The sequence below is a fragment of the Humulus lupulus genome, chromosome 4 (assembly GCF_963169125.1).
Source record: "Humulus lupulus chromosome 4, drHumLupu1.1, whole genome shotgun sequence".
Classification (NCBI taxonomy): domain Eukaryota; kingdom Viridiplantae; phylum Streptophyta; class Magnoliopsida; order Rosales; family Cannabaceae; genus Humulus; species Humulus lupulus.
In genome coordinates, this window is record NC_084796.1 from 211,752,986 (window position 1) to 211,767,864 (window position 14,879).

Genomic DNA, 14,879 nt, shown 5'->3' on the forward strand with positions numbered 1-14,879 from the left:
ACCATATGTATGCAGGTCCTTTCAATGTGACTACAAAACAGTGGCATCTAGCCCCGCTACTGATCCCTCTTAACTTCATCAAGTCATTGAATGCGTCCAGATGGTACTTGGGGTCTGTGCTCCCCTCATAAGGGGTCATATGCGGCTCCTTGAAGTTGGCTAGGAGTCGGATGGCTTGGATCCCTTTAGTGAAGGGCGATTCATGATCGAACTCATCCTCGATGGTTTGTCCTCCGGGTGCGATGACAATCTTGCTCCACAGGCTCCTCGTCTCTGTATCGAGGCCTTGCCTCCTCTCCTTCAGGGAGTCTCTCAACATGGAGGGGTTGACATCTTCCTTTTCTTTGTCGTCTCGGGGGACAGTAGGAGGTGTAGTTCTCTTGTCTGCCCCTCCCTTGTTGAGCTCTTCTCGTAGATCTGAGGGCGTCCTCTTCGACGTGACCTTGACGTTGTTGTGAGAGCCAACATTGTTCCTCTGCCCGGCCCCCGGGGGTGGCCTCGAAGGCGCGGGATGCTCATGAGTCTTCACCCTGGGGGTATTACTGGTGGAGAGTCAAGTCCTCCCTTCGTCTACCGGAACAATGGTCTCTGCCCTCTCCTTACCTTTCTCTTTTCTTTTGGGCAGGGACACGCTTGACTTACTTTGCAATAGGCCTTTCGGCACCTCTTGCATATTCTCTAGGATGGTCTCTAACCATTGGTTTCTACGGTGCAATTCTCGTATTTCCTCTTCATAAAACCGAGACTTAGAACTCGAGCTCACGGAATGGACCCGGGGATGCTTATCATGTCTACGCATCAAGGGGCCCGGGTCCTGCCGGATGGAGTTCGGTACCTGCGATGATTGAGGGAGAGGGAACTCACTGGCGTCCCCCGCTGGTGCGGTGGTCGCCCTTGGAGGATTTTCACCGGGCGGGATGGCTGGTGACGGGATCTCCCTACCACCTTCGTGAAATTCAGGATCATCTAGGGGCTCCACATTCCTGGAGGGAGGAGGATCCCTCATTGAAGCCTTCAGCTGACCTCCATTAAGGTGGACCTCCACCTCTCGTGGCTCCTTAAGTTTCTTTGAACGTCTCGACATTTCTTCTTGCTGGGATTAAAGGTAGAACAGTAGCTTGATACTAATCTTCACACAGACGGCGCCAAACTGTTGACGGAGAAATCTCATCAACGATTAAAGGTTAGAAAACTAAGATTTTTATACTAAGGGTAGCTTAGAATCAAGAGGAAAGGACTTCAATCAATAGAAAAAACCAGAGCAACAATGGAACAAAGATCATGTATTTCTTAAACGTCTCCTCATACGCTCATTTTTCCAACCCCTTAACCTGAGGGGTTGAGGCCTATTTATAGCTGGGCTCTATTGGCCCTTGATACAAACAAGTCCCAGGAGACAGGAACGTATGCGGGTACACTGATAGTGCAGGGGCTCAGGGCATAGTGGTGTCTGCCCTGACAATGCTAGAGTCGTAGCTCAAGACATAGTACTGTCGGCTCTGGTGTATGGTCGGGGGTGTTCAAGTGGCGCCACTACTCTTCGTACAAGTCCGTACTACCACTACTCCTCGAACATAGATGACAGGGCCATGCCTCTGTTCCCTTCACAACCGTACATCTCATGTCAGTACACGTGACCTGTACCCGGCCATCCTAATCAATCCCTGTCGATGCCTAATGTTCGTTTGACGCCCCCCTTATGTGTTCCCAAGTGTTCCTCGTGCCTAGGCCAACGAGGCTTCAACCTATGTGTATCATGAGAAGCCAAGGTTCTAGGGGTCGAGGCTGACCTACGCATGTCACATGGAGGCGAGGCTCGAGACATGGGCGGCGCAACGAGGCCACACCCTCGCATAGCGAGGCTGGCCCTCTTCCCCTAGGTGTAGACGAGGCTCGAGACATGGGCAGCGCGAGGAGGCCACACCCTCGCATAGCGAGGGTGTCTCGCATAGCGAGGGTGTATCGCATAGCGAGGCTGGCCCTCTCCTCCTATGTGCAGGCGAGGCTCGCAAGGCATGGGGCACGCGTGAGGCAACAAGGCTGAACCCTCACAACCCTCGCATAGCGAGGGTGGTGTCCCTGTTGGTCAGCGGTTGGGGACCCTCGCATGGGCGAGGGTGACTCCCTTAGCCCAAGTCCTCTTATGCCACATGATGCCCTTGTCTCTTTGTGCATGTGGTAAGCAACCCAGTGAGGCTCTCGCCCCCTTCGTCCTATTGACATGCGCCTCATAGTTTCTAGGGTGCCTCGTAATGTAGAGGTTCTCTTGAGTGGAATTCACAAGGGAAGAATTCATACATTTACATGGGTAACTATTGACTATGGCTCTAGTCAATTTTTGGCATTCACACCTATGATGCTTGATTAAATCACCTAAACGTCGTGGATTCCCTTAACTCCCTTCAAGCAAATTTCACAAATCTTGCTCTCCAAAAACCCAGATCAAAACCAAGCTCTTCCTATACACCCAGTCCCTAAACTCCATCGAATATGCCCTTTCACCCTCACCCTTCCAACCCTGTTCTTCCCAACCCCAAATCATCCCATTTCTCCTAACCTCATTCATTTTGCCCAAATAGCCAAACCCGTCCTCGGTGCAAAATCTGTTTAAAAGTAGGGCATACTTCCAATATTTGTTACCATAGGCAAAATCTCCAGTACTAGCCCCTCCTCCTACATCTCGACCATTTAATGCCTTCCTTTCTTAACAAACTACCAGTCCTCATGTTGGGCACATGCCTTCTCCACTCCCTTCTGCTATGAGCACTTACTCAGATCCTAATTGGTATCTGGACTATGGAGCATCGCACCACTTTACTCCTGATTTGATCCTCCTAGAATGTGCTCAACAGTTTATAGGTTCTAAGCTAGTTACCATTGGTACTGATAAGAAGGCTATTATATCTCATTTTTGCTTTGCTATGTTACCAACCTATATGTAATGTCCCAAATTCGCTAATAAGGCTTAGTTCCTTGATTAATGTGCCAGGAAGGCAAAATAGGATTTTATGTGTTAATTGTGATTATACATGTGCGATTATGCGAATTATATGAGTTTATCATGTTATCGTTGTTTATGCATGTTTAATTGTATTAAATGTGCTTATAGGCCTGATTCTATTAAAAATGGCATTTTCGTAATTTTGACACACTGAGGGTATATTTGTAATTATACGTGTTATGTGATTGAGATCGCATTATTACGTGGATATATTTAGGTTGTTCGGCAGGAAACAACCCTTTTGAGAAATTTAGCGAATAAGTCACAACGGGGTCTAATACCCGGCTCGGGGTGACGCTAGGGGTACTTTAGTAACTTAGTACATTACCAGGGTTTACCGGGGATTGGGAATTTATTTGGTGATTATTTGGGTATGTCAGGATTCTAGGTATAATTTGAGGTTTAGTGGGAATTGGTGTCAAATGACCAAAATGTCCTTGGGGGCTTTGAGGATAGGCATAGTAGATAGAGTTATTTTAGTCTTTTACCAGGGGCATAGTTTAAGACTTAGTCACTAGAGTTCTGTAGAAGCTAAGGAATAAATGATAACAAAAAATAAACTCAATCACCTCCTCTCTCTCTCTATCTCTTGAGGCACTTAGGGATTTTTGAATTTTTGGAGAAGGTTTCTAGGGAATTGTGGGCTTGGGCAAGGATTCGGATTAGGAGGCATCTTGGGGGTCGTAAATCTAAGTTGAGGTAAGATCTGAACTCTATTTTGTTGTGAAATTCTGGCTAGGTTGTGGTGAACTTAAGTTTGAACTCATGGTTAAGATTTTGGGTGGTGGTGAGATTTTAAGGTAGTTTCTGTTATTAATATGTTGCCTTTGATGTGTTTTTATGAGTTTAGAACACAATTTTGGGTTCAGTTGAGGTTTTGGAACTGATTTTAGGGGTTTTGGTTAAGAGGAAATAGCTGGAAAATGTTGGAAACCTAAGTTCGCGGGGTTGCGTCGTGGCGCTGTTCTTGGAGCATCGCGGCCTGCATGAACTCAGGGGCTTGGGTAGTTCTTTGTACACCTTAGCACCGCGGCGCTTGGTGGGTGTTACACTATAATTCTGTTTTGAAACTTTCTCATGTCTATCATTCCCCATCATTGTCTAAGAATCTTCTTAGTGTCTCTCAACTATGTGTTGATAATCATGCCTTCGTTAAATTTCACCCTCATTGTTTTTATGTGAAACACCAAGTCACACATCAAATACTCCACACGGGTCATCTTGAGCATGGTATTTACAAAGTCACCAGTCCACTTTCTCAGTCATCTTCCACTCTTTTCATCTTTTTCACACCTCTACTCTGGATTCGGATGTGTGGCATTCTCGTTTAGGTTATCCAACCAAGGATGTTACTTGTAATGTTTTATCTAAATGCAATTTTTTTTCACTTTCAAAGCAGTCTAAATTTTCCTTTTGTACAACTTGCTAGCAAGCTAAGTCTCATAGGCTGCCTTTCCTTTGAGTGTATCTCGGGCTTCCAAGCCTTTTGAATTAATACACAGTGACTTATGGGGTCCTTCCCTTGTTTGTTCCATTGCTTGTGTTCGTTATTTCGTTTTGTTTATTAATGACTATTCTCGTTCTTGGTTATATCTTATTTCAACAAAAGATGAAGTGTTTCATGTCTTTAATACTTTTCACAAAATGGTGTCAACTATATTTAACACCTTCGTTCAACGTGTTCGCACAGATTGGGGAGGCGAGTTTCGTTCTCTCCACCCTTTGTTCTCTCATCATGATATCGTCCATGAATTGTCTTGTCCCCATACGCCTTCACAAAATGGGTGTGTTGAGCACAAGAATAGGCATGTAGTTGAAATAAGAATGCCCTTAATGGCTCATGCTTCTGTGTCTTTGGCCTACTGTCCACATGCTTTCACCACCGCTGCCTACTTGATCGATAGGCTGCCAACAAAAGTGCTCCATAATGACAACCCATATTTTGTTCTGTATGGGAAACAACCTCAGCTACTCCCACCTTCGTGTTTTTATCTGCGAATGCTTTCCCTTTCTCCGCCCATAAAATGCTCACAAACTTGAGTTTCGGTCTCAGTCTTGTATCTTCCTTGGATATAGTAGTCATCATAAGGGGTGTCTTTGTTTAAATCATGCCACAGGTCGCATTTATGTCACTCGTCATGTTATTTTTAATGAACAATGTTTTCCTTTTTTAGCAGTTGTCTACTCCACCACCTCCTACGAAACATCATACTGTCATCCAGTCACTACTGTTTATACCACCTCTCTTCCCATCTCAGTCCTCTCCTCCTTCCTCTTCACCTCTCATGTCTCCTCTTGACGCCCCTTCTCCTTCCTCTGCGTCTATCTACACTTCTCCTCTTTCTCCATCGCCTTATGTCAGTCCCCCTTCTGTTACCTCTAATCCAACTACTACCACCTCTGTTGACCCATAGATACCTCAAAATCAATATCCTATGGTTACTTGGGCTAAGGTTGGTACCTTTAAACCACACACCTTTCATACTACATTGGCTGATATACCCATAGAACCATCAAGTTTTTCTGAGGCTAACAAGCAACCTGAATGGCGCACTGCCATGAATCAAGAAATCCAGGCTCTTCATTCATAGGGTCTTTGGACACTTGTCCCTCCTCCTCCTCATGCTAAGATCATCGAATGCAAGTGGGTATATCGGGAAAAGTTAAATCCCAATGGCAGTATATCTCGTTACAAGACGAGGCTCGTCGCCAAAGGCTACCATCAAACTCATGGTTTAGATTTTCATGAGACATTCAACCCCGTCATTAAGCCTACCACCGTCCATTTGATTTTGAGTCTGGCTGTCTCTCAGCATTGGGATATTAAACAATTGGATGTTCAAAATTTGTTTTTACATGGTGATTTGGTTTCTTGATCAGTCCAACCCTCATCACGTTAGTAAGTTGCAAAAGGCTCTCTATGGTCTTCGTCAATCTCCTCAAGCTTGGTTTATTAAGCTTAGCGCTGTTCTCTCTCAGTGGGGTTTTCACTCCTCTAAATACGACTCTTCCATGTTTTCTACATATCGGGCTCTGTATAATCGTGGTACTTGTCTATGTAGATGATATCATCGTCATAGGCTAACTCTGGCTCGCTTAGGCTAAGCTTAGTGATTATTTAATTAACCTCAACTACGAGTGGCCGAGCCGCGTCCTTGTGCGCCAATATTAATTCCGGAACTCTTAGGCCGTTTATCTCATGTCCATATGGCATAATACCATCATATGACATTGCATAAAAGTATATGGGACTCTACATAACCCGGTGCAGTTTTCTTACCTTTAATTCCGAGTGCTTTAGTTACTACGAATGGTCCTCGAGCACGATCCCGCTCCAAGCCTTGGCCTACACCTAGTCACAATCCATATATGATACTTCAATGTGTTTGAATTCCAAAGGACAATCTAGGGACCAAACTCACACTCTCAGGACCCCAAGTTCCACCAAATGAGGTGGTGAACTCGTCCCCCGAGCACCCAACTGAAAACCCTAAGAAAAAACCCAAAAACCAATTTCAGGAGGCTAAGGAGCGCTACAGCGCTACAGGGTGGGTGCTACAACGCTATTGACAGAAACCAAGAAACCTCCTGAAAACACAACCTAGCGCTGTAGCGCTCCCAACCTAGCGCTACAGCGCTAGTACCATAAATGCAAATTTCTGGGTTTTCTTTCTTCGAACCTCCCCGAGCCAAAACTCCAAAAACTCACTCCAATCATCATCCAAACTCAAAATTGAGCCCATAAACTACTATAGCTCACCAAATACAACCTAATAACATCAAAACTTTGCTAACAATCTCACCAAAACACAGAAATCAAAACTAAGCTTTTAAGCTCAAGAACCCTAACTAAAAACCAGAAAACTTCTCAGAATTTCACCCAACAAACTTCCTTAATTCAACTCCAAACTTGCTATGAATTAAGAATTAGCCACATACTGTAATCATCAACCTTCTAAATAATTAAACCAGAGTCAATACCCCAAATCAGTAGGAATCACCATTCAATTTAATCACAGAAATGACACTATAATACCTAAGTTAATATCCAATTCAGCAGCAAAACTCTACCCAACAATCAAAATCCTCTAACAAGAACAGGGAGAAGAACTTACCCCAAATTGAAGCCAAATTTCCCAGCCAAATCCTTGCACCACTTCAGCTTAGTTCCCTGAAGTCTACTCTGTTTTTTTCCAGCTCAAACTCCCAGCCAAGAACCAGCCTTAACCTTGACTTCTCCAAGCTTCCACTTCCTTCTTCAGCTCAAGACTTCAATGACCCAAAGAGAGAAGAGAGCAAACCGAATGATGGAGAAAAGAACCTTTGTTTTTACTTTAGCTTCTACCCATCTACAACCATCTATTTGATTCATGTATATCCTAAGGTCAAATGACCAAAATGCCCCAAGCCTAATCTATTTCCTTAACAACCACTAAGGGTAAAAGTGTCATTTCATTCTCAATTCCCACTAATTCCTCAAATGTTCCTATTAACTATCAATTAATCTTGTCATCCAATTAATTACCCAATGTCTAATAATCCCCGATATATTTTCCCGATTCCCAAAAATACCCCCAGGCTCCCCCAAGCCGGGTATAAATCCCCGCCGTGACTATTTCGCCAATCTGCTCACTAGGACCGTCTCGAGCCACATGCTGCAAATATATCCACATAACAATGTGGCCTCAACAATTTATTGCACATAATTACATTTTATGCCCTCAACAAGCCAAAATTACGATTATGCCCTTATAAACTAAACAGGGCCCACATGCATATTAATTCTCATAAACATGCATCTCACGCATCCATATATTCATATAATCATGCATGCCACATAATGCATTTATTCACATAAATACCAATTATGCCTTCCCGGCACACTAATCAAGACCCTTAAGCCTTATTAGTAATTTTTTGTTGTTACATTTCCCCTGAAAAATAATAAAAAAAGAAAGTTGGAGTAGTTCCTCAGAAACAATTACTATAATGATCTTACCGAAGAATAGATTGCCAAGGACATTCTCATATGCCAAATTTATTTTTACACATTGCAAAATATATTTTCGATATTTATATTTCATGGTCTACGAATCTTTGATGGTTTAAGGTTGTGTTTCTGATAGTTTAGTAACAGTGGGGGTAACACCAGTACTTACAGCTGCAGCATTTTTTATTTCTATTATTCTGTTACGCTGCCCATTAGGTGCGATCTGAGTCTCGGTTACAGTTTCTTCTTCTTCTCTAAACTTCCTGTAGATATCACTCTGGTAAAACTTTCTTGTCCGAAGCACCAAAATGAATGAAACAAGAGAGCCAAACACGGTGACGACTGTGATTACTATGAAAGTCGTCCTGTAACACTTAACACCATTACAAGTCAATTCCTGTCCAGCTTTCCTCACCAGGCCTAGGGCTTTCATTTGTGTTAGAGCCTCCTTATCATACAGGCGACCAGCCACTCTCACATTGAGAATATAAGAGCCGAGGGGGCTCGAAAGTGCACCAACATTGTAAAGAGTTGAATAGTATTTGAGGCCAAACAGTTCAGATATGATTGCAAACAACAATGATAGTTGTGCTCCATAGCAAAAGCCATTGATTACTGATGCAAAGTAAAGAGAATGTGAGACAGAGAAGGTTATGAGGAGGTGACCAACACATGAGAGAAGCATCACTAGAGTTAGCAATGAAGGGCGAGGGAAATTGTACTTTGTCAAGAAAATTTCAGAAGCAAAGCCTGCCACGACTCGTCCAAGAAAATTCCATATGCTGATGAGAGATATGAATGTTGCTATGCTATGTTTTGGATACCCTAAGGAGCTGCCTATCTGACCCAAATTGTTGATTAATGCCAATATCCCTCCGGCGCCACATGTTGTGGCAATGAAGAGAATTAACATGTCAATGCTTAATGCTGCCTGGAGTATTGTATAGTCTTCACCTCTATCTGGTGCTTTGAAAATGATTTTCATCCAATGTAAGTATGTTTTGAAAGAACTTGTCATAACTCTGCTTGCCACTGGCTGTGGCTCGTGGGTCAGCATGTTTTCATCATTAACTCGCAGTTGTTCTGATATCGGAGAGTTTAGAGAAGTTTCTTTCAATGCTTGCTTTTTGAGATTCCAGGACTTCAGTTCTTCCTTGATGACAACAAACAATGAGAGAAAGAGTATAACCAAAATAACCGAAGCACTTGCAGCATACTGGGGTCTGTTGAAACGAATCCTGTTTTGTATAATAATTATTGTCATGAGGCATCCAGCCACACCAAGTGATATATAGAGGAAGTTACAGAAGACTCTCAGCTCATTCGATTGTCGAATATTCATGATTCGAATCGTTCGAAGAAAAACCAAGGAAACAATAGGTGGAAGCCAAGCTATAAGCAAGACAAGAGCCCTCGAATCATCTCCATAGATCGCATGATAGACCTGTGTCAAGATGGCACCACTTAGACCAATCATTCCCTTCAAGAGGCCTATAACACTGCCTCGACTTTCTGGGAAGTTCTTCACACAGGCAACTAATGCAGCAGTGTTGGGAAAAGACAGTGAATTTGCGCCAATGCAGATGTAAAGACACATTTGCCAAACCTGAGGTTTTGCCACTCGGCCAATGATGGCAATCCATATCATGATGTAGCCGAAGAAGTTCATGGCTGCACCAATTGACAGCACCACCCAAGGTGGTGACACCTCGTTGATTAGCCCTGCTGAGATTCCCAAATTTCCACCCAAGTCCTTGAAGAAGCTTATCAAATTCAGGGTGCTTTGATCGTAGCCTAATGCTGATTTGATGTCATTTGAGTATAAACCAAACATGTATCCTGAGCCATTGGCGCTCATGATCAAGAGTGTGGCAAACACCATGTACCATTTGCTTTCCAATACATGAACAACAAAATTCATCCTCGCTTGCCAAGAATTGAACTCAACTGCCATTTTGGTTTTCTTTTTGCTGCTTTCCGTTGCTCTTGCAAGATTGGAAGAGCAAGAAATCAATAATATATGACCAACGCCAGTTTTAAGCTGCCCCCTATATTTTTTAGTCAGGTTTGAACTTTCTTGTCCTGTCTATATGGTGTGAATCTAGTTTCTTTATTCTTCTTCTTCGTTTAGTGTAAACACTTAGACTTATAAACGAAAAAAGCAGGCCAATATGGTAACCTTTTCTAATTTGTCTTTTGTTAGTCAGCTTGATTACGATGTAATCTGTACACATTGGCTTGTTTGTATTAGAAATGAACCTGTCATGCCACTTGTCTTTATATGTAAAACATTTCAACACAATAAAAAAATACATTTAAAAAAAAAAGGAAAACCGGTAATTAGGCCCATACAAGTATTGACACTTTTGCACGAACAAAGTGGTGAATGTTTAAGGTTGAAAACTTGGCTCAACATTGTAAAAAGCTTGCTATTAAAAAAAAACATTGGAAAAAAGCTCAAACTCATGCCTATAATGCCTCTTTTTCCTTCGTTTACTTTTCTTCTTGATTGGGACCCTGGGAATCAAGCAAGATTTAGGGTTTCAGTCATGTGCAAAAAAATTTCTTCTAATCCACTTGGAAAATTATATTAAACTACCAGTTGATCTCAACAAGTTGCACAAAAATTCAGCACTCAAAATGAGAAAAAAAATTGATAACTTTACTATGCCAATGACACTTTTAATATTTAGTTTATAGATTTTTCTCCTTATTTTCCAAACAAGAATCATTTGGCCACAATTTGAGCCAATAAATTAGTGAGGCCATCAAGATAATGGGAGTTTTTTAGTGGGAAATTTTCAGATATACGACAAATTACAAAAAAAATTCTAAAAATACGGCACCTCATTATATTTACAAATTTACGGCCGTAAACAGCCCACCCTTCTGAAACCTATCATTTATTACACACAATCCATATTATATAGCCCATTACAAATTAAAGCACAACCCACCCAAACTAGTATTGTTACAAAACTGATCAAATAATGGAAGAAGCCTTAAAATTCCATCACCTGGAATCGAAAAACTTACATAACTAATTGGAAAAAGCATCTAAAATACTATTATGAAAAGACATCAAAAATTATGAAGGATTGAATTGAAAAATCTTCGAAAAAACTGATCCAAAAACTTCAAAATTCTAAGAAATCATAGGTGAATTTAGATTTTTTCTATTACAATCCCACAAATTTTTTTCCGAAATTGGGAGTTTGTAAAAACTACTACCATCAAATATTTATTTCCCAGAATCACTAAGAAAATCTGGGCAAAGTCATAAATTTTCTCACATGAATCCCACGGCAAAATTTGCAACATGAGGTAAAAAGTCATAAATCTAGTCTTTTTTACATTTATTTACAATAGCAAACTCCAAGTAACTATGTTGATTATCCTTTCTTAGTGAGCTCATATCATATGAAAAGCTAAGTTGAGTTGTAAAATCTACAAGCTACACCAAAGTTCAAAATTCTTAAACAAGAAAACAAGGTAAAAATAACTTTTATTAAACAAATAGTTATGATACTATAACCATCTTTCTCAAAATTTGTCTATTATTATTACAATTAACACAAATCTATATATATTAACACAAATTTCATAAGAATTTGTTATGATTATTAATTAATTTTCTGCAAATTTATGTTCAAATAACCAACTTTTACACAATATAAGAAGATTAGTACGAAAACCAAAGTAACAGTTCTGTAACAAAGCTTTGCAAATAACTTTGTTCAGATTAAAATGTAGATGGCATAAAATTAAAAAAAAAAATAGTACAAAAATTTATGTTACAAACTTATAACAAACTTTTACAGACAATACAATAGAAGAATTGAAAATGTGACTTATGTTACAAACTTGTAACAACCTATTTCAATGAAATCATGAAGAAAAAAATACTCGGGGTTTTGCCACTGAACTAATATCTACAAGCTACACCAAAGTTCAAAATTCTAAAACAAGAAAACAAGGTAAAAACAACTTTTATTAAACAAATTGTTATGATATTATAACCATCTTTCTCAAAATTTGTCTATTATTATTTCAATTAACACAAATTTATATATATTAACACAAATTTCATAAGAATTTGTTATGATTATTGATTAATTATCTGCAAGTTTACATTCAAATAACAAACTTTTACATAACATAGGAAGATTTTATTAGTATGAAAACCAAAGTAACAAATCTGTAACAAACTTTACAAATAACTTTGTTCAGGTTAAAATGTAGACGACATAAAATTAAAATAAATAGTACAAAAATTTATGTTACAAACTTGTAACAACCTATTTCAAAGAAATCATGAAGAAAAAAATACCTTGGGTTTAGCCACTGAACTAATATTCCTCTTCAAAAAATTTTTACAATGGACTTAACATTCTCTTTCACCACTTGTCTAGAACTTCCTCCAAGGGTCAATTTCTTTGGTTTCTTTGAAATGACTTTTACCTTAGACAAAGAGAGACAATTTTCGTTTTAATTATTTCTCCTTAGACACTATGGAGCCATTAACGTCCTCCTCCTTAGGCTTGCCTCAGGTCCCCTTCGCAGCAGGAAAAGTCAAATAAATGAGCTCAAAGTTACAAACATAGCACCATAGATGATTACAAAAGGTTAGAAATATGGAGAAAATTGATTGAGAAATAGGGAAGATGAAGAGATTGAGAGAGTAAAGTAAGAGAGAGAATTGAGAATGTGATATCATAGAGATGGTGAGAAAAAATTCTGAACTTTCCTTTTAAATATAATTTTTATTTAGTTTAAAATTATATTAAAAAATACATTGTATAAAAAATTATAATTTACCGTAAATATGAAATAAGTAACCGTATAAATGTAAACTACCGTATATTTCATATTTTTTTTGTTTATACGGTGTATTCCGTAATTTTCCCTTTTTTAGTTGATGAAAATAACATTTTGTCTTCTTATATAAATATTGCATGATTTATTAGTTTTTTTTTAGACATAGTTAATGAACACCAATTGATTTGCTTGGAAGGTTATTCAAGGAACGAAATCCATCTAAGGGTATCTCCAATGGGGTATTTTATTTACACTTATATTCTAAAATGGAGGAAATATATCATCTCTAATAGACCAACTTCAACTTCATAATGGAGATTTCGTTTAAATGCATGGTCAACATTGAAGATGATGCCTGCATTTGAAGCCAAATAAGAAAAGGCATACATGTATTTGTATGTATTAATTTTTTTTATTATGTATAATATTTTAAGATTTTATGATTTATTTTTGTTACTATTATATTTCATTTTAAAATTTTAGAATAGTATACTAATATTTTAAATACAAATAAAAATATATAGCACAAAAATTAATAACAAAAATAAAATACCAATAACATTACATAATTTAAAATACAACTTCAATTAATTGTAATTTTTGGAGTTTATTGTTAGATCCTCCAATTGCAAATACTACTCGAAGATTTTTTGAGATGTTTGGCGTTATTAGGATCTTCTCAGTAAAGTATTTGGAATTCTCCAATCATTGTTTGCGATTGTTGTTGGACCATATGTTTACAGAACAAGTACAACGTGCTAATAATAAAAAGAAAAATGAAATGCTATATTTTTTTATGTAATAATTTAGTTAATTAAATGTAAATTTATAATTTTTTTGTATATTTTAGTTAATCAATATTAAATTTTTTATTATTTAGTTATATTTATTGATATTTAGATAACATTAATACTTATTTGTTATTTAAATTATTTATTAAGGATTAACAAAATTAAAAAGAAGATTTTGGTTTTTTTTTTTTTTGATTCATAAATTGATGTAATGGGTTGCAGATAAATATCACCCAAGAAATGGGCTCTCTCTACATTCATACAAGACACGTTAAGTCCAATATATTTTTATTCCTCGTGCAACTTAATGATATGTAATGTGGTCCAAATATTATAATGGCTAGTTTCGCACGTGTGGTAGAAGGAGTTGCTTTTGGGATGACGGAACTACGGTCCATTTTACCAATTTGTTCGGTGAGAATGCCTCCTTTTTGCCAATAATTTTGGTCATAATTTTGGTCTAACACATTACAAGTACTTCTTCTTAAGCAATATCAAACTTAAACTTTACATGTGTTCGGATGAGAATTAAATTGTTAGGTGTTCATGTGAGTTATCGTAGGTTTTATGGGTTCGTGAATTAGGTTTTGCCTTGTTAGTTATATTTTCCATTTTTTTAATGGGGTGCTAGTTTTAGGGTCTAAACTCTAAAGTATTTCTAGGCTTAAAGCTACTGTAAAATCATTTATTGGCATTTTTGACAATAATGACAAAATTAATTAAAAAGATATTTTCGAAATTAGTAATTTCCTGTTTTATAATATTTTGTGGTAAATTTCGAAAATGGTTAGTTTCCTCTTTTGTGTGATATGTTTTCTATAATCAGATTATTCTATATATGATTATAAAATAAATATATATTTCCTATAAAATAATATCTTTTCTTGAAATTGGTTTATATGGAAATTATTAGTATTTATTTTCATTTATCTGATTTGGTTGCCCAGAAATCGTGTACAGCTTGCAGTAATAAATGATATATTGTTTCCTTATTTATTTAAGGAAACTGGGTTGAAAAACTGACCAGGTTCAATGAATCTGTTTGAACGGATTGCCAGTTTGTTTGAACAGATTCTGACTTTCCTGTTTTGGAAGATTTTCCATTTATTGGCTGTTTGATTTCTGATTTGTTTTCCACGACCTAAAGGGATTCTAAAATGTATATAATCATCCTTAGGTTGCTGGTTTTTAATAAACTCTCTTGGTGTATTATTTTCCAAATATTTTCAAGTTTTAGAGAGACTTTTTATTATGTGAAGAACCTGAGTCCAGCAAGTTC

At 38.3% G+C, this 14,879-nt stretch overlaps 1 protein-coding gene across 1 annotated transcript; it reads right to left on the minus strand.

The window, feature by feature from the left end:
* Positions 1–7,816: 7,816 nt before the first annotated feature.
* Positions 7,817–10,043, minus strand: LOC133829386 (uncharacterized). Its single transcript, XM_062259151.1, has one exon. The coding sequence runs from the start codon at positions 9,943–9,945 to the stop codon at positions 8,107–8,109; it is 1,839 nt and encodes a 612-aa protein (XP_062115135.1). The 5' UTR covers positions 9,946–10,043; the 3' UTR covers positions 7,817–8,106.
* Positions 10,044–14,879: the final 4,836 nt, after the last annotated feature.

Bases quoted from the DNA above. Each gene is read 5' to 3' on its own strand.
- LOC133829386 (XM_062259151.1), bottom strand. From the start codon at position 9,945: ATGGCAGTTGAGTTCAATTCTTGGCAAGCGAGGATGAATTTTGTTGTT.